The sequence below is a fragment of the Chrysochloris asiatica genome, unplaced genomic scaffold, assembly GCF_000296735.1.
Source record: "Chrysochloris asiatica unplaced genomic scaffold, ChrAsi1.0 scaffold00049, whole genome shotgun sequence".
In the NCBI taxonomy this organism is placed as follows: Eukaryota; Metazoa; Chordata; class Mammalia; order Afrosoricida; family Chrysochloridae; genus Chrysochloris; species Chrysochloris asiatica.
Window position 1 is genome coordinate 18,761,613 of NW_006408567.1, and position 21,252 is coordinate 18,782,864.

At 40.2% G+C, this 21,252-nt stretch overlaps 1 protein-coding gene across 1 annotated transcript; it reads left to right on the forward strand.

Moving 5' to 3' along the window:
• Window positions 1-6,064: 6,064 nt before the first annotated feature.
• Window positions 6,065-10,334, forward strand: LOC102842216 (ATP-sensitive inward rectifier potassium channel 15-like). Its single transcript, XM_006862610.1, has 2 exons — window positions 6,065-6,137; window positions 9,187-10,334. The coding sequence occupies exons 1-2, from the start codon at window positions 6,065-6,067 to the stop codon at window positions 10,332-10,334; spliced, it is 1,221 nt and encodes a 406-aa protein (XP_006862672.1).
• Window positions 10,335-21,252: the final 10,918 nt, after the last annotated feature.

Genomic DNA, 21,252 nt, shown 5'->3' on the forward strand with positions numbered 1-21,252 from the left:
ACACAGTCAACTCTACTTTCCATAGGCAGATTGTCCCCAGTCTTATTTTGAGTGCCTTCCAACCTGAGTTGCTCATCTTGTCACTATATCTGACAATATTCTTCATCATGTTTTAATATTCAATATTCTGGTACTACCTGACAGTGTTCCACTGCTATTCATAAGTTTTCAGTGATTAAATATTTGGAAGTAGTCTGTCTGTCCTTTTTCCTAGTTTGTGTTAGGCAGAAAGCTCAGCTGAAACCTGTCCACCATGAGTAACCCTAATAGAATTTAAAATACCAGTGGTATAACTTCCAGAATTGCAACAGCACGCAAGCCACCACAGTACAACAAATTCACAGATGAGTGTTATATGTGGGGCCTAGCATTTGTTTTTTAGGAATATCTCCAGGTGTATCTGATATAGTAAGGCCATTTTTGTTGTCAGATTTGCTTCAATAATAAACTGCTCCCAGAATTCAGTGACTTATGGTAGTAAGAGATCAGCTGTAGATCTGCTTGGCACCAAGTGTCTCATTCCTTCTTTGCCCCAGAAGAATGAAGTCCCAATCTGAAATGAGACCAAGAGCAATGGCAGAATGGTGTGGTGAGTCTTCTATTTCTGTTAGATGTGGATGAGTCACTCCTACTTGCAGTTCATTAGCCAAAGTTCTTCACCTGGTCACATCTCACGCAAAAGAGTAGAAAGAACATTCTGCCACCACACAGACAGGGCTGGAAGAGCATTCTTAATTGATGGACCATGCAGAGAGGGGAAGCAAATACCTGGAAGCAGCATACACGCTATCACAACAACCAACAATTGCCATGACTACACCAAGGAGTTCCAGATTTATATCTTCAAAGCACAGGCCATTGAGAGAGAGAAACTAGTTACCAGTTACCATAGTCATTTCTGATTTATGGTGCCCTCACATATGTCAGAGTAGAACCATGTTCCCCATAGGGTTTCCAATGATTGATTTTTCAGAAGCCAATTTATTCCAAGGCAACTATGGATATGAACTTGAACCTCCAACCTTTTGGTTATCAGCCAAGCATATTAATTACATGCACCACTCAGGGACTTTGAGAGAGAGATAGGAAACTAGATTGCAAATGTGCCATCATTTCAACTGAGAATATGATGATGCTCATGAAGAAAAATGACTTAATTGTGCAACCTACAAGAAACTGGCATTGCTTGCAGCCATTCTCAGTCATTAGTGGCCTGAGGGAGGAAAAGAATGGATTGGCAGAAGGAAAGAATAATTTTCCTAGCAAACGAAAACCAGAAGGACTAGGAGTGCCCTTTGGAATCTTCCGAGAGTTGATTTTTGGCCACTGTGTTTTTTTGTAAATGAGCATGTCCATTTCAGATGCCACCTGGGCAAGTCATCGGTGTCCTCAACTGGCACTGAAGAAGTCAAGAAAAGGATTCACAACAGTCAGACCAACTGCTGAGGCGAATCCTAGGCTGCTTTGAAGAAGAGGGAGGAGTATGGTAAAGAGGCAATGCCCCAATGTACGCGTTTGTATGGCCAGAGTCACAAGACCAAAGAAAGGATGGCTAAGCCTGACTGGTTTTATTGTCAATTATTTTTTAAACCATTTGAGTTCAGTGAACTCCATGTACATTCTTGTTAAGCATTTTCTCCAACTTAATGTTTAAACCTGAGTGTACTTAAAGTGAAATTTAATCCTGGTTTTTCTGATGCATAGACAAAGAGATCATTAAAAAAAAAAAAATCTGTCAGAAATAGTTGATGTCCAAGAAAACGTTAAAGTAATTTTTCTTACAAAATAAGAAGTTATTGACTTGCCACAACTTAAGTCAGATCGCCGAAGATCTAATTTTAGTTTAGAAATCCTAGGTTTGCTTTGATTTGGATTTCATTCTTCCACGCCTCAATACCCCTTTTGAAGGTATGTAAAATGAGGTCATTTCAGCTCTTGGGAGTCTGCTGCCTTCCCAGTGTTTCTGTAACCATTTTTTTGGCATGTGTATGTACTTTACCCATCATCACAAAAAGACACAGAGACTGAAGACTTTCCTGGAATGGGCAATTTGAAAACTTCTAGAATTTAGCTCAGTAGAGTCCTAAGTTTTCAAAAAGTTACATTTTCCAATAAACAACATTCTTATCAATGGAGTAAAGATTGAAGTTGTCAAGGACTTCATTCTTCTTGGATCATCTGCCAACACTCACAGAAGCAGCAGTCAAGAACAAGAAATCAAACGATGTATTGCATTAGGCAAATCTGCTGCACAAGACCTTTTTAAAGTGTTGAAGAACAAAGATGTCAGCTTGAGGACTAAGGTGCGCCTGACCCAAGCCATGGTGTTTTCAATAACGTCATATGCATGCAAAAGCTGGACAATGAATAAGGAAGACCGTAAAAAAATTGATGCTTTTGAGTTGGAGGAGAATATTGAAAGTGCCATGGGCTGCCAAAAGAACCTGTGTTGGAAGAAGTGTGGCCAGAGTGCTCCTTAGAGGCCAAGATGGCCAAACTTTGTTCTCATACTTTGGACATACTGTCAGGAGGGACCAGTCACTAGAGAAGGATATCATGTTTGGTAAGGTGGAGGGTCAAAGAAAAACAGAAAGACCCCCAACAAGATGGATTGACCAAGTGGCAGCATTGATGGACTCAAGTGTGACAACAGTAGTGAGGTTGGCTCAGGATCAGGCAGTGTTTTGTTCTGCTGTGCATAAGGGCGCTATGAGTCGGTACCAACTCAACAGCACCTAACAAAAACAACAGGCAAAAAAAGGAGCTCTGGTAGTGTAGTGGTTATGAATCAGGCTGCTAACCTCAGGGACAGCAGTTTTAAACTACCAGCTGTTTTGCAGGAAAAAGATGAGGCTTTCTGCTCCCGTAAAGATTTACAGCCTCGAAACCGTGTATAGGGTTGCTGTGAGTCGTAACTTACTCCACGGTACATAACAACAATAACAACAGGCAGGAAAAAAGTCATTCTAAAACAGTTTGTGTTTTCATGTGCGTGTGTGTGTGTGTGCTTGGGTTTTTTCCTAGCATATTATCCACTAGATAGTAGTAGTAACACATGCCAAGACTTAGAAAAAGGGAAGAATCACAGATATACAGGTTAGCTAGCAAGAATGATAAGTAAGAGTATGGTTAAGGGATTTCTTTATACTTAACTTTAGTTATTATTATTTTTTACTCATATTATTAATTTTTATTCGATTCTTCATACGTTGCCCTTTTTAAAAGTTGATACTTAACCTTGGACTATTGAGTAGCTGATATTCACATATAAGGTTGATAGAAGATGGACATGCCTAAAAATTAAGAAACAGGTGTTCTCAATGCCCACGTGTGCAATCGTGTTAGTTGAGAATGCTAAGAGAAAAGGAGGGGATTAGTATTTTTATTCAGTTCAATCCGTATATCATGGTGCAGTGGTTCTCAGGTTGTGTTCCTGGTCCAGCAGTATCTGTAACTGCTGGGAACTTGTTAGAAATGAAACTTCCTGATCTTCACCCCACTCACCCACCACTGCTGTTGAGTCGATTCTGACTCAGAGCAATGCTGTAGGGCAGAGTGAACTACTCCTTAGGGTTTCCAAGGCCATAAGCCCTTACAGAAAGCAAGCTGCCACATCTTTCCCCATTGGGGTGACTGATGGTTCAAATCTCTGATCTTTCAGTTTGCAGTCAAGTGCTTAACCACAGCACCACCAGGGCTCCTTGTCTTCACACCAGAGCTACTAAATCAGAAACTCTGAGCCTTTAGCTGATTCTGATGTAGCTCAGGTTTGAACATGTCTGCCATGGTAGCAGGAGCCCTGGCGTTGCATTGGTTAAATGCTTGACTCATAACCAAAAGCTTGGTGATTTGAACTCACCAGCTGCTCAGCAGGTGAAAGATGGAGCAGTCTGTAAAGATTTATAGCCTTGGAAAGCCCAGTTCTCTCTGCCCTATAGAGTCGTTTTGAGTTGTGGGTTTGTTGTTGGTTTAAGTTGTTAAGTGCCATCCAGTTGGTTCTGATTCAAAACACACTTACATAGGGTTTCCAAGAAGTGGCTGGTGGGTTTGAACCACTGACTTTATAGTTAGCGGTCCAGAGCTTATCCTACAGCAGCACACCAGGACTCCATTTATGGGGTTGTTGTTGTTAAGTTGTTAAGTGCCATCGAGTCGGTTCCAACTCATAGTGATCCTAAATAAGGTTTCCAAGGAGCAGCTAGTGGGTTTGAATTGCCGACCTTGTGGTTCGCAGTCCAATTATAGGATCAAGAGGGCTGTAAAATTGCTAAAAAGAAAAAAAATGAAGGTGGTACATAAAATTATATGAAATATTCTTTCTTGGTTGTCTTGGGAGTAGACTTGTGAAGAATAGAATACTATGAATTCAGAACATATAATGAAGCATAAATAATAAAGCATATAGGAAAGATAAGTGGATGCAAAAAGGAGATTCTGGGCCTTATGAGGACCACATACTGGGAGGATCCAGTCTCCATAAGCCTTAGTGGTTGGGTTGATGAGCAGGAGCACTTTAACACTAAGAGAGTCATTACTGTAGGAATCAGATAAAAAGTATGAGGGGTGTTTTACTATGGATTGAATTGTAGTATCTCCTAAAAGATTCGTACCTGTGAACATGACCATGTTTGGAAACAGGATCTTTGACGACGTTATCAGTTAACAACAGGTCATACTGGACTAGGGTGGGTCCTAATCCCATTTTACTGTCCTATAAAAGAGAAGAATAGACACAGAGAAACAAGAAGAAGATCTAGATGCCAAAGAATGTCTGGGGCAGACAGAAGTCAGGAAAGACAAGAAAGAATCCTCTACAACGTCTTCTGAGAGAGTCCCGCTGACGCCTGAATTTGGATACCTAGACTCCAGACCTGTGACAGAACACATTTCTATTCTGAAAACTAACATATTCTGAAAACTTTATGGGAGCAGAAAGCCTCCTCTTTCTCCCATGGAACAGCTGGTAGTTTCGAACTGCTGACCTTGCGACCCGCAGCCTGATTTCGTAACCACGCTCTGGTAGCGTAGTGGTTACGAATCGGGCTGCGAACCTTAAGGTCAGCAGTTCGAAACTACCAGCCGCTCCGCGGGAGAAAGATGAGGCTTTCTACTCCCGTAAAGATTTACACCCTTGGAAACCCTGTACAGGGTCGCTATGGGTCGAAACCGACTCGAAGGCACTTAACAACAACAACAACAACAACAATGCTACCAGAGCTTATATATATATATATATGGCACTGTAGGTTAATATGCTGAATTGCAAAGTCAGTTTTAACCACAAGTCAGCGGTTCAAGCTCACCAGTCGCTCCTCGGAAACCCTATACAGGGTCACTATGCATCAGAACCAACTCTATGGCACTTAACAACTACAAATATATATACACACATATATATGTATATATATATCTTAAAGGAGAAGTATTTCAGAAAATAGGATGCAAAAGAAACTCTTGAATTTGTAACAGATTACATTCAACCTTGGAGGCTTCAGGGGGAATTTTGTGGCATGCTGACAAAAACATTAGTTTTCAAAGACTTTGGATGTCTTTTTTTCTACCACCAACCAGTCTGCTCATTTGTAAAATGTGAGTCAACAGAGATGATTTCTACAACCCTTTCAACTGTAAAGCTCTGTGAAGCAACCGTAATAACGCATTTCCACAGACGGTAAAAATATTCTAAACTCTTCCCTTCCAGTTGCCACTGTTTACTTCCTCTGCACTTCCCTTTCCTGCCTTGCTGTTTGCTGTCCTGCTCAATGGGGGTGGGGTAGCCCACTCTTTCAAGCAGGCCTTAAGATTGAGTTCCCTCAGAAATCTAGTGAGGACTATGGTTAGGGTTTCAGTTTAATTCTTAAAGCATTGTTTGAGTCTTTCTTCTGTGCACCGTGTCAGACAGCTAGGGATAAGGTTGCTATGAGTCAGGACCAACCCCACAGCAGTAAGTGGTGTGGGTGCTTCAATTTGGGGAATAGTTAAGAGGTAGTTTTACGGAGGTGCTCTCGCTAAACACTGATAAATACCACATGTCCCTCTTTCTTTCAGGCAGTAGTGGAACCCCATGGTAGCCAGGTGGGTGAAGGGGCGCGAGGACCTTCCATCGGCCTTAAGGAAGACACCTTCTGACCTGCTGAGTGCCAAACCAGGTAGTAAACCCCCTGAGGGAATAGGGCATTGAGAGGGAGGGAGAAAGACAGAGCAGCCCAACAACACCCTTAGTATACTGTCCACCAGCTGCCCTGTTTCCCACAGACAGACAATGACCTTGAAAGCCAGAAAGGCCAAGGTTTTGTCCCCCCATGGACACCCCCAAACTCTGAGAGGAGATGCTTGGTGTCCTCAACCCCAGTCCTAAACCAGTCCGTTCTGACTTATGGTAACCCCATGTGTGTCAGAGTAAAACTGTGCCCCATAGGGTTTGAGTGGCTGATTTTTTAAAAGTCGATCACCAGTCCTTTTTTTTTTTTTCTAAAACACCTCTGGATAAACAAATCTTTTTGGATAGCATCACCCAAGGATGCAGAAAGACAGCAAAGGAACGCACAGCAGAGAGAGAGAAGAATCCAGCCCATCCCAGGCCTGGCCCACTGTCCCTTTGAAAGAGAGCTTCAAACAGAAGCTTCATGGCACTGCCTTCATGTAAACAGAGCCAAGTTTTCCAGAACCCAGCCGGGGTGGGGGGGGGGGGTGGGCAATGGAGGTTGGAGGCTGAGCTTGAAGCAATGCTTATGCCCACAGGGTATTTGGGTATCACTGAGACTCAAAACCTTAATCCTCTGTTTTTATTTCAGTGGATTAAATAGCATGCACTTTCCCCTAGAAGTTTCCTTTAAAAAAAAAATGGCATGCAGCTACTTGTTCCTAAGTTGCATTTGTCTTTGGCAGGACCAGTGTTCTGAGCTTGACTGTGCATTAGCCACTATGGTGTTTTGTTTCCAAACTTGTGTTAGAGGTTGCTTTTGTCTTCGCTGCTGAGAAGTTCTGTTGAGGGTAGGATACAGCTCATGTTCATCAATTACATCCTGTGTTTTTCTTCTAAATGTACCCCAACATTAGTGGAATAATTGGCTTTTCCAAGTCAAAGAAATTCTGAATAACTTTTAGCCCTCATTATGATGAAAATAATAATAATAATAATAATAAAGTGGCTTTCCTTTCCATGAAAGAAAGAAAAACAATTTCAAGGAGGCATTTGGTAAATGACACATTTGTAGTCATGTAACAGGAAAGTGAAAATGCCCAGCAGATCCCCTGTGGGTACTGCTTCGGTTTCCTTTGTATCTTCAAGGAGATTACTCAGGGGATCACTTTCAAAACTTCCATTGAAATAAAGCTGCTCTAACAGCAAAGTCCATTAACTGAATCACAGACCACTGGATACCACCATTTGTTTTTTAAAAAGGGGAATTTCCTTCATCCTTAAAATACCAAAGAGGTGAACAAACAAAGAAATATGCCAACCAGGTAGAGTTACCCCATAATCACCCCCATTATCTTTTCAAGGAATGTGGGGGTGATTTATCTAAGTCATCAGGCGGGTACTTAAGATGCTTTGTCAACCAGTCAGGTTGTTCCTGTTTCTTAATACAAGGTGGCAGCATTCCCTGGGGCTGAACAGGAGAGTCAGCAGCACCTCTCTGGGTAGGTCTTTTCTGCCACACTTGGGGATGTCTCCACTTATTCACTTTGTCATTTGCTGGTTAAGTTAGATTCCTCATGCTAAGTCTACTTAGTTAGAAAGAAGCAAGGCAGAATATTTGTGTATAACTTGTCATACTGCAAATGATATATTGGTAGCACTTTTCTAAGATTAACTAGCATATTGATAGAGTCATTCTTAAAGCTTCATGATTTATGTTTGTTAGATTTTTCTGTTTGTTTGTTTCCCCACAATGCCATGGAAAACTAAGAGAGGCCATGGATCCTAAAGTATTCATTGGATTGGGGAGGCAGGTTAACTGTCATCACATGATGTCACGTAAACTAGCATATTTAATTTATTTTATTTATATTACCTGAGTTGTTGTTGGTGTTTCGAATATATATATATTACTATTATCAACTGCTACATTAAGAATTTTCTTATGGGTGGTAGATTTTGGTTATATCAACATTGGACTTTTTGTGCAGTTACATTGTTTTTCTAGTTTGTTATAATGGGAAATCCATAATAAGTACATGAATAGAAGTTCATATTTATAATGCTCTGTAAGAGACCTGTGGAATCCTGATGTGGCATTGTAGGAAAAGCACTATAATGCTAACCGCAAGTGGTGGTTCAAACCCGCTAGAAACTCCTTGGAAACCCTATACAGGGTTGCTGTGAGTTGGAACCCGCTGGACTGCACTTAGCAACAAGATATGTGCGTGAGAATAGGTTATCTCAAAAAGAATCATGTATTGTTTTAGAGTAGTCCATTGACAGTTTACATTCATTTTCTCATTGAATAATCACAAAAATCCTAAGAAGTAGGTGCTGTTCCTATTTTATACATTAGGGAAGTGAGGTCTTCATAGGTTAAATAGCTCTCCCAGGATCTTGCAGCCAGTAAGTTGCAGAGTGGGCATTCAAACGTGGGTCTGCTTTTCTCTAACATTGGTTAGTTGCTGTTATGCTGGAATCAATTCATGATAACTCCACATGTGTCAGACTAGAACTGCACTCCGCAGGGTTTTTAAGAGCTGATTTTTCATAAAGAGATCACCCACCAGGCCTGGCTTCTGAAGCGTCTCTGTTGTTAAGTGCCGTCGAGTGAGTTCCATGGACTCAAACCACCAACCTTTCAGTTAGCAGCCAACTATGTTAACCACTTGTAATCTTAGTGACTTTGACATCCAAACTCCCCTATTCTTCCCAATTGCCAACCTCAAGCGCAAATCAATTATGTTCAGAGCTCTGTGATTTGTCTCTTCTTCCTCTTAAAAGTTTACATATACATATGTTGTTGTTATTAGTTCTGACTCATAGAGACCCTGTATAGAGTTTCCAAGGAGTGGCTGCTGAGTTTGAACCACCAACCTTGTGGTTCAAACCAACCTTACAGTCCAGCGCTTTATCCCACAGCACCATACCAAGACACCATATGTTCATACTTATTTCACATCTATTACTCTTTTGCTATTTACCAGACATTCACCAACACTGGACTATAATGAAAATCCCTTTCTTTGCCCTTTCCTCAGGTAGTCCCAGGAGCGTGGCCATGGACACCCTTCACATTAACATGTCCAGTGCTCCACTGGTGAAACATACTGCTGGAGCTGAACTCAAGACCACAAGACCTCGAGTCATGTCCAAAAGTGGACACAGCAATGTGAGAATTGACAAAGTAGATGGCATATACCTACTTTACCTTCAGGACTTGTGGACAACGGTCATCGACATGAAATGGAGATACAAGCTCACTCTATTCGCTGCCACTTTCGTGATGACTTGGTTCCTCTTTGGAGTGATCTATTATGCCATTGCATTTATTCATGGGGACTTGGAGCCTAGTGAGCACACTTCCAATCACACTCCCTGCATCATGAAAGTGGACTCTTTAACGGGAGCATTCCTCTTTTCCCTGGAGTCCCAGACAACCATTGGCTACGGAGTTCGCTCCATCACTGAGGAATGCCCGCATGCCATTTTCCTGCTGGTGGCTCAGCTGGTCATCACAACCTTGATTGAGATTTTCATCACAGGTACCTTTCTGGCCAAAATTGCAAGACCCAAAAAGCGCGCTGAGACCATCAAGTTCAGCCACTGTGCAGTCATCACCAAACAGAATGGGAAGCTGTGCTTGGTAATCCAGGTGGCCAACATGAGGAAGAGTCTCCTCATCCAATGCCAGCTCTCCGGCAAGCTCCTGCAGACGCATGTCACCAAGGAGGGGGAGCGGATCCTCCTCAACCAAGCCACTGTGAAGTTCCATGTGGATTCATCTTCCGAGAGCCCCTTCCTCATTTTGCCTATGACATTCTACCATGTGCTGGATGAGACGAGCCCTCTCAGAGACCTTACGCCCCAAAACCTAAAAGAGAAGGAGTTTGAACTTGTGGTTCTCCTCAATGCCACTGTGGAATCTACCAGTGCAGTCTGCCAGAGTCGGACATCTTACATCCCAGAGGAGATCTACTGGGGTTTTGAGTTTGTGCCTGTGGTTTCACTGTCCAAAAATGGAAAATATGTGGCTGATTTCAGTCAGTTTGAACAGATCCGGAAGAGCCCAGACTGCACCTTCTACTGTGCAGATTCAGAGAAGCAGAAACTTGAGGAGAAGTACAGGCAGGAGGATCAGAGAGAAAGAGAACTAAGGAAACTTTTGTTACAACAGAGCAAAGTCTAATCTCCACGGTGTCGTCTCAGCCTGACTCTGTCTCCCGGTCAGAGCTCCCTTCAAACTCAAAGGAGAAATGAAAATGTGTGGACACACTTGAAAAAAAAAACACCGCACAGACTTACAAAGTCAACCTTTTCCTTTGATCTGGTGCCTAAACAAGCATTTCCATGTTTGAGGAAGGGCTCCTTAAATGCTTCACCTGAAGTAAACACTCAAAATTCAAATTTTGGGTAAGGGAGCTAAATTTAGAAAAAACTTGATGTAAGGCAACTTAAATGATGTCTTTCTGGATGGACAGACCTTTAGCAAAGCTGAAATTGAAAAGAAATGCATCTCTATCCAATAATATCAGCTGTAAGTTATTTATTTAATCAAAGTATCAAAGACATTATGACCAAAGGTTGAAATGCGATTCAGTATTCACTTATATCATTACTAAGAATAGATCTTTTTTTTTTTTTTCCTTCTTCTTTAAAGTAGAGAAAATGTTCTAAGTATAATGGTGGCTATCCAGTAATGCCTAAGAATGGTGGTAAAGGGACTTCATGCTCACAAAAAAGAATAATTCAGTTTGTACTGTCGTTCAGTGGGCTGAAATGTATAGAGTAAAATGGCTTAAATCATGAATTAATCATTATGAAAACTACACAAATGCAGGTATGTTTTTGTTCCACTAATTATTATTATTATAATTACTGACCCGTACTAACTAAACCAATAGCTGTAGATTCTGAGTCATGTGACGTCGTGTGTGTCAAAGTAGGATGTGCCCCATAGGATTTTCAATAGGTGATTTTTTTTACAAGTAGATTACTAGACCTTTCTTCCTGTAGATGGACTCAGACCAGCCACCTTCTGTTTAGCATGTGAGTGTATTAAACATTTGGGTCACCCAGAGAGTTGTGGAATGCACTAGCTTCTTTCTATTTTAAATGTGGTTCACAGACCAGGACCAGCAGCAGCTGCAGCGTGTGGGGGCTTATTAGAAATATAGAAACTCAGCCCTACCCAGACCTACTGAATCAGAGTCTGTGGCTTAATAAGACCCCCGAGTGATCTATGTGCAGTGATTCATGTGCACATTAAAACATTAGAAGTTCTTCTATGGGCACTATTTTTAATGCCAACTTCTCTCCAGATCTATCTTTCTCCCATTCATTATTATAGGCCAATATTTTCTTTTTTTAATTCCCTGACGATTAAAATACCTTGTCCTTAATGAAATGGTGTAGCATTATTCACTGACATTCCAAGAGCAAAATAAAACTTTCGAAAATAATGATTGTCTCCTATATGCTATAAAAAAAAAAAAAAAATGCACAGCTTATAGGTTACCTTTAACACAAAGGAAAATGAAGGTATGTAACAACAAAAGAAAGCCATTCAGATGGTTACGTGTATAAGGCTGGAGCTAGGCAATGAAGAAGAAGAGTAAGAAATCCAACAAGATGACTCCTTAAGGCATGGAAAAAAAATTGATAATCTGATAAAATATAAAGAATACGTATGTTGTTGTTGTTGTGTGCTTTCGAGTCGGTTCCGACTCATAGCGACCCTGTACAGGGTTTCCGAGGCTGTAAATCTTTACAGGAGCAGAAAGCCTCATCTTTCTCCCACGGAACAGCTGGTAGTTTCAAACTGCTGACCTTAAGGTTCACAGCCCGATTCGTAACCACTACGCATAGCGTGTAAATAAATGCCTCAGAGGGAACATCTTGCCTCTAACTGAATCTGGATAGACTGGAGCCCTGCATTTTGGGGCCAAGGAATAAATGGGCTGGGGTTGCCTAAATATGCCAAAGGTGAATTATCACTTAATATAAAATGAGGTAAATTTGCATATTCACTCGAGAAGATTGTGTCCCTGAAAGTACGGGTAGTGATACATACACACGCATACACATAAACTCACATACATCACACACACGTGTATACACATGCTCTGGCTTGCCAGTCATCATTGTAGCAGTTAACGATGAAAGACATTTGCAATTAAGAGAATAAGTCCGTGAAAAAAATGAATGTTCACATATGTTTGATTCTATAAGAATATGAACATCAGAACTCAGAGAAAATGGGGAAAGCAAACTGGATTCAGAGTTTCAGTGAAAGGATGAAATGGGTCATAATAAACCATATCTTGATGTTACCATGCTTCCATATCTCATCCCATTGTGCAGAAAATATGAGGAAGTCTCTGACTTGCAACGAAACTGATACAGATGTAAGACTAACAGAGGTTGCAAAACAATCTCAGCACACAATTTTGTCTTTAATTCTTCAAAAGGATATTTTTTCTTGTTTTGTTGATAATTGAATAACAAGATGCTTTTGATCTTCATTCCTAAAAAAAAAAAAAAAAAATATGTTAGTCTAATTAGATATCAGTCTTTTTGTTGTTATACTTGGTTTTCATTGTATATTGTGATATACCTAGCAGGGAAATACTGCCATGGGCATGTTTACATCTCTACTGTTGCACTATTAAATTCTTTTCACAGTATTTACATTGATGCTAGTTTGAATGTGATCAGGATTAGAAATCTTGCTTACCTATATTCTATGTGGTATAATGATGTTACATAAGATTCAGAAATCTTTTTGTGTGGTCATGCTACAGTTTCAGCTAAATTCAAAAGACTTATGGCGGTACACCCATCATCTGATCTTTGGCATTACGCACTAACTAAATATGCAGAGTATCTTAAAAGTCAGTATGTGGTCATGGCAAGAAATCATATTGTAATATAATCGACAATCAATAAATAACTCTAAATTTGCATTTGATTTGAATTTCATCATTTTCCCGGGAGCACTTAATGGTTATTACTTTGAACCAAATGTTGTCGCTGTTGTTGGGTGCCATCAAGTCAGTTCTGACTCTAGCCACTCCATGTGACAGAACTGCCCCCACAGAGTTCTCTTGGGGTGTATCTTTACAGACGTGAATCACCAGGTCTTTCTCCCATGAAGCCACAGGGTGAGTTTGAACTGCCAACCTTTTGGTTAGCAGCGAAGCATTTAACCATTGTGCCACAAGGGTGCTTGTACCAAATAAATCAGAGACAATGATCCCTATTCTTAGGAACCCTCTATGGCAGAACAGAACTGCTTCATAGTGCTTCTAGGCAATAAAGCTACACAGAAGTAAGTTGCCTCATCTCTCTCCCACAAAGCTGCTCTTGGGTTCAAACCACTGAGCCACCAGAGTTCCTTCTTGTGCCAAATAATCTTATGTTAAAATATTAACTGAAGAGTCAGGTAGCAAATTTAATCGATTCTTGTTGGACAGTTTTCTGGTTGAAACAGATTGGTGCTCAACACCTAATGTAAGAGGAGTCAAATGATTGCAGTGTTTTGACCTGAAAGGGCCTGCTCAGTGAGACTATTCAAAAATGTTGTGTTCCATTTGGGAAACCACAAAGTAAATAGCAGCAAATCAATGTAATCTGTAAGTCGTGTCTTATTTCAGTAATAAAAGACATTGTACTTACATGGTGCCTTGTAGCCAACAGCCCCAGACAGCATTGCAAAGTTTCACTCATTGACCCTTACAGAGATCCACCTTTGGAAAGGGGTGAGAGGAACACATGGGTTCCCTTCTTCACGTATGAGGAAATCACATCACAGGGGAGAGTCTCCAGAAATCTAACATAATTGGTTAAAAGCAAAAATTGCCTAGCTTTAGCAGATCAGTTATTTAGATGAATTTAAACAACGGTTGTTTGATTTCTTTTTGCATTAACTCTTTCATTTTAATTGACTGAGATTTTGCTATCAAAGAAATGGAAATTAAGAACTATGTTTTAAAAGTGGCACTTACCATCGGGAAATCACTCATCCCCTGTTGTTTGGATCTTCTGAACGAGTGTATCATCTAGAGGGAGAACAGAGAAGGGAAAAACACACTCAAACCAACAAAAAACAAAAAGTGTCAAGTCATTGCATTGGTAGCTCAGTAAAGGATCATCTTAGGGCTTGGTGCCATATTTTGTAACTATGGCTAAAGGGTCAAGCATTTGACCATGTGGTGTGAGGAAGATTTCCAACCTCTCAATCTCAGCTTTTATTTTTAAAAGATTTTTCTTTGCCTCTTTAAACATTTGAAATAATACGGTTTGAATGGAGGCTATTTAACCATAGTTTTCTGTGATGGGATTTGGGGTTTATTTTTTTATAAAAGGTATTCATATTTCAAGTCTTGATTTCCAAATTTTGTATGTACTCAAAATCCAGCATTTGATTATTTGATTCTAGATTAGTCCAAGATGCCCTTAATTTTCTAAGGGAAGGGAAGACTTACTTGACGCTTGAAAATGTAACATTTCACTTTCTAATGGATTGATTGTTGCTATTAACTTTCATCTAGTCACCCCAATGAAACGGATTGGCCAAGTGGCAGCATCGATGGATTCAAGCGTGGCAACAGTAGTGAGGTTGGCCCAGGATCAGGCAGTGTTTCGTTCTGCTGTGCATAATGTTGCTATGGGTCAGTACCAACTCGATGGCACCTAACAACAACAAACAACAACAGTCACTGTGTACTCATGGCACATGGAGCAAAGCCCTGCTTGGATCAGACTGTTGTGATCCATAGCGTTTACACTGGCTGATTTTCAGGAGTAAAACACCAGGTCTTTGTTCCAGTCTATCTTAGCCTGGAAGCTCTACTCATAGCAGTTCTGCTTCTTAACAGTACACAAGCCTCCATTGACAGGTTGGGGACACATAAGGTACACTTGGTTGTTGTTGTTACATGCCATTGAGTCAGTACCAACTCATAGCAACCCTGTCCCCAACAGAACGAAACACTGCCAGGTCCTGGGCCAACCTCACAATTGTTGCCACGCTTGAGCCCATTGATGCTGACACTTGGCCAATCCATCTCACTGGGGGTCTTCTTCTCTGACTCTCCACCTTACCAAACATGATATCCTTCTCCAGTGACTGGTCCCTCCTGACAATATATCTGAAGTATGAGAGATGAAGTTTGGCCATCCTGGCCTCCAAGGAGCACTCTGGCTGTACTTTTTCCAACACAGATCTATTTGTTATTTTGGAAGTCCATGGTACTTTCAATATTCTCCTCCAACACCACAACTCAAAGTTATCAATTTTTCTACTGTCTTCCTAATCACTGTCCAGCTTTCGCATACATATGAGGTTTTTGAAAACACCATGGCTTGGGTCAAACACACCTTAGTCCTTAAGCTGACATCTTTGCTCTTCAGCACTTTATAAAGGTCCTGTGCATCAGATTTGTCTAAGGTACACTGGCTAGGGTTTAAACCTGGGACTCTTGCATGGAAAGTAGGAATTCTAACCAAAAGGGTGGAGGCTTGAGTTCACCCAGGGGAACCTTAGAAGAAAGACTAGTAATCTACCTGTAGTTAACAGTACTGTGTATATCTTGTAGTGCCACACCAGGACTCTCAACTTTAGAACAAGCGTGGGAAATGTCTGGCCTGCAGGCCTTGTGATCTGGCCCTGCCAAAGCAACTGCAAGCAGAACTTGAAATTCAATAAATGTAGGAGCTTTTTTCATAGCAACATGAATTTATATTAAGTGATGTTATAAGTATCCAAATAGCTTTTGGCAGAAAAAGGATTCCCCACCCTTGCTTTAGGAGTCCTGGTGTGATGCTGTAGGATAAGCATAGAATTGCAAGGTCGGTTTGTATTGCAAGGTCAGCAGTTCAAACTCACCAGTCGCTCCTCGGAAACCCTATACAGACAGGGTGGTTATGAGTTGGAACCGACTCAATGGCACATAACAGCAACAACTCCTGCTATAGAGAGTTAGAATTTGTAATGAAACGGTGTGATTCGAACTTAGTATGTTTTAAAGAATTACAGCTACTTCTTTAGACATTAGCATTTGTCAATAAACTGTTGCTTTTGTTGTTGTTTGTTTTGCTTAAAAAGGAATCTGAGGCAAAGTGTTTTCCAGATTGAGGAAAACAGTAAGTGTACAGTGGCGCTGTGGGTAAATGCGCTGGACTGCAAGAACAGCTTGAACCGCAAAATCAAGGGGCCATGCTCACCAGCCACTCCTTGGAAATCCTATACAAGGTCGCTACAGGTTGGCAATTGACTCAACGGCACTTAACAACAACAACAATAGTTAATCAACTGGATTCCTATAGACTAGAAAGTCTGCCAATGGAAAAGAACTTTTTAGAGGAAAAGTTAGTTACATTACATCAGACTGTGACATTATATTGCTCAGGCTTTTCAGGAGAAGCCATTTTTCTACCTGTGTAAGAAAAACTGACAGATTCACTCCAACATTTTTTCTCCCAAAGTTTTTCCCCTAAATGTTTAATAATAAAGTAAGGCAGAAATAAAGTTTCAATCATTCTGTTTTTTCTTCACCATCTGTTAGTTACTCTGTTGCCTCAATTTCTTTTCAACTTCTTTGTTGGTTGGTTGGTTAACTGTTTCTTCATATTTGTTAACCATTCTCCTATGGACATCTGGTGAATTCCAACCCATAGCAACCCTAGAGGTCAAAGTAGAACTACCCCTAAGACTCTAATCTTTACAGATGTAGTCGGCCACATCTTTCTCTTATGAAGCTGCTGGTGGGTTTGAACCACTAACCTTTCTGTTGGGAATCAAATGCTTAACCACTGTGTAACCATCCTAGGACATCCAATAATTTGGTGGGTTAAAAGATAACCAGTTGTCATCAAGTCAGTTCTGACTCATGGCAACTCCATGTGTGTCAGAGTAGATCTGTGCTCTATATGGTTTTTAATGAGTGTTGTTTTGGGAAGTAGTATCTCCAGGTCTTTCTTTTGAGGCACTTCTGGGTGAACTTGAACTTCTAACTTTTGGTTAGCAGCCCAGCACATTATTCATTTGCATCATCCAAGGACCCCTAATCAGACAAAATTAATAATTTGTGAACTTCTAGGTTCACCAAAGTTGGTGACAGAAAGTTTTACTCTTCAGCTGGTCTTTTGGTGATATGTAAAAACAGGCAAAGAAGAGCAAGAGAAATTGATTATTGGAGTTGATAGTTAAGTCCTATAATAAAATTCTGAGAATAGATTATAGAAGTCAAAAGACAATATTGATACATGAGCATAAAAGTTAAGGGCATCAGACATGTAGGTTAAAATCATATAACTGAATATTATACCACAGAAATAGGGTTCCCAGGCATACCATGTATACAGAACTTATCCACAGACTCATGATTTAGCTTTATATGGGCTTTCTTTGGATTTTCTAAATGCCCCACATTCAGCTTTTTCAATCAATTACAAAATTACATGGGCAATTAGAACCAGTTCAAGTTTAACTGAGTGTCCTGTGTACTTACGTGTTAAATCTGACAACACTACAGCTGTTGGTGGGTGTTGCCGTTAAGTGGGCTTTGACTTCCAGTGGTTTTATGGATAACAGAATGCCATTACCCATGATGTGCTTTGGTATGCTGGAGTCCATTGTTGATGGTATTGTGTTAATCCATATTATGAGAATCTTCCTCATTTTTGTTGATCCTCTACTTACCAAGCATGATGTCCTCTCTCAGTGTGCTCCGAGTCTGCCTTGTGGACAAAGGTCTTTCCTAGGCCTCAGTGTCACCTTTCATTGTGGGTGTGAAAGAACCAGCTTCCCATCCTGAGATTAGAGAATTGGACTTACGGTATTTTGATCCCTCACCAGCACTGGAGGGGCAAAATCAACAATGAAAAAGTCCTCTTAAAAGTCCATGACCAAATGTTATTTGTTTATCACCTCCTGCCCCTGTTGTTAGTTTTACCTTCGTGTCAGCTCAGACTCATGAAGTCTCATATCAAAACTTTCCCAACCCTGTGCCTTCCTCTGGTCATTGGTGTGTTTGAGTCCACTGGTGTGGCTATTGTGTTCATTCATCTCATTAAGGTTTCCCTCATTTTCAATAGTTGTCTATTGATGTCCTTTTCTAATGATTGTTCTTTTCTGCTGACATACCCCAAGTAAGCAAGTTAATGCCCCACCATCTTAACCTCCATGAAATTCTCTGGTTGCATTTCTTCTAAGATTGATTTGTTCATTCACTCGCAGGTCACAGCATATTCAACATTCTTTGCAACATCACAATTCAAATACATCAATTCTTCTGTCTTTCTTTTTTATCCTCTAGAGTTTGCATGTGTATGACATGACTGAAAAGATCATGGCTTGGGTCAAGATCACCTTAATATTCAAAGTGACATCTTTGCTTTTTAAAACTTCCAAAAGATCCTTGGTACCAGATTTGCCCAGTATATTACATCATTTGAATACTTAACTCTTGCTTCTATGGACTTTCATTGTTGATCCAAGTAGAATGAAATCATTGATAAAGTCAATTCTTTCTCCATTTACCATGATTTAGTCTTTAACTCTGTTGTTAGGTGCAGCCCAGTTAGTTCTGACTCATAGAGACCCTAGATACAACAGAACAGCTCCTGCACTATTCTCACAGTTGTTGTTTTTGAGCCCATTGTTGCAACCAATATGTCAATCCATCTGTTTGAGGTTCTTCCTCTTTCTATCTGACCCTTTCTTTACCAAGCATGATGTCCTTCTCCAAGGACTGGTGCCTCCTAACACACATGCAAAGGACAAGGCACGAAGTCGCCCTATCATCATTCCTAAGGAGCATTCTAGCTGTACTTCTTCTAAGACACATTCGTGCATTCTTCTGGCAGTACATGGTATAGTCATTATTTTTCACTAATACCATAATTCAAATGCATCAGTTCTTCTCTGATCTTTGTTATTCATTGTCAGTTTTCATATGCATATGTTGTTGTTATGTACCATCAAGTCAGTTCTGAGTCATAGAGACCCTGTATAGGGTTTCTAAGGAAAGCTGGTGGATTTAAATTCTTAACCTTGCAGTTAACAACACAGTGATTATCCTACAGTGCCACACCAGGACTCCCATATGCATGCAAAGCAATTTAAAGTATTATGGCTTAGATCAGGTCCACCCTAGTCCCTAAAGTGATAGCTTCCTCTTTAACACCTTAAGGAGGACTTTAGCAGCAGATTTGCCCAGTGCAATACGCCATTTGATTTCTCGACTGCTACATCCATGTTTAACTTTATTCCACGTCAAATCGTATCTAGTATCATTGCCTTACCACTCCTTTAAGATATTTAATTTAATCCCTCCAAAATATTCATATTTTTAAAAGACACAACCTACTCAAAATGAGACTCAATCAGTTACTACAACAATTGATTACAGAGTGCCTATTGCCTAAAAGAGACATCATCTGAAGTTGTTGGCTATGCACTAAGAAATGTGACCTCTTAACGTATTGTTATTACTATTACTATTACAAATGGACTTCACATGATGGAAAAAGTAAAATACTTCCAAGAAGGTGACAGGAGGGAATTTCAAAGGGAAGATTTTTTTTTTTTTTTTCCTTTTTCATTCACTGTAGTTCAGCTAAATGCTTTCATCTGCCATCAAGTCTTATGATTAAGGATGTTGTATTAAATCAAATGATTACAGGAAGTATGATTGTACAAGGAATTCTTTACAAAAACAAAGTGCAGATCCCCAGAGGAAGCTATGTTTGTGTGCTGACACACAGCAGTAAGTAGCAGTCAGGAGAGAGAAACAGGACAACAGCCAACTTGGATCCGTATTTAAGGGATTATTTCTGTGGGTGTCATGGAATTGTAAGCTACAAAAAATCTTTGGTAAACAGACGTATCCATTCCAAAAGGACCCACTCCAAAACACCACTTAATGACATTCACAGAACTATTATGGTGATGGAAATCCCAAACGACCTGCAGATTTTACAAGTAAATTGTTCCACTTCTTGGCAATCCTGGAGTGTGTACTTACCGAAATCTTAACCACAGGGCTGTCTCTTACTATAAATAGTATGATATACCCTCTTGACAGCATGCTGCAGGTTGAGTGTCCTTGTTTCCCTGAAGTCTTTAAACAATTCCTCGGGTGGTCTTGACTGAGCAGAATCAGCGACTCATGTTTCTCAATTTTGAGCTGCTATTGTGTTCATGTTAATAATCTCAAACTCACTGAAATGCCTTTTCTGTCCCCAATGGAGTATGGTCATGCTATAAAAAACTAGCTTTAACCATGAACCTTATTGTCATCTGAATTCCTTATTGTCATCAAACCATTTTTTATTTTCATATGTCTCTCTATCACCATGTATGTTATATGTATAAAATCACAAACACAATAAAGCTAATTTTATAATCTTGAGTTTCTTTTTGATTCATTAGAAATGGTGATAAGGTTATAGCAAGGTTCTGACATTGCGCTTGAAAGCTCAGAAATCAGTTTGCTTCAAATTACCTTTTCAGATCTGGTTGCCATAATAATTTGGGCAGGGTGGTGCACTGCAGTGGGGAGAGCACTGATAACGGAAAAGTTGACAATTTAAGAGCAAACACAGAGGCATCTTGGAAGAAAGGCTGTGTGATCTGCTTCTGAAAATCAGTCATTGAAACCCCACAGGCCTTGAATCTATTGACTGGAAACAATCTTTGAATCTTGATTCCATGAGGTCATCTTTAAATTAAACAACAATTTAGTTCAATAAATAAAGAATATCTATCTGTCTTGAGCATCGTGCTCTATTGGAGAATTAACCATATGAGATTGCAATGATAACAGTGACTCTAAAGCACAGATGTGCTTTAAAGAACAGATGTTTCTGATGTTGTTGGTAAGTGCTGGCAAGTCAGTTCCAACTCATAGTGATCTTGTATATGGTTTCAAAGGAGCAATTGGTAGGTTAAAACTGCTGACCTCATGGGCAATGCTTATCCCACAGCGCCACATCAGGATTTCTTAAGGTACAGACAGAATAATAAGTTAACGGCTGTCTTACATTGGTTCTCTAAAGAAGAAAACTCAGTGGATCATATATAAAGATAGATAGATAGGTAG

Coding starts and splice junctions, on each gene's coding strand:
- LOC102842216 (XM_006862610.1), top strand. CDS start 6,065: ATGGTAGCCAGGTGGGTGAAGGGGCGCGAGGACCTTCCATCGGCCTTA. Junction 6,138..9,186: donor GACACCTTCTGACCTGCTGA/GTGCCAAACCAG, acceptor CCCTTTCCTCAG/GTAGTCCCAGGAGCGTGGCC.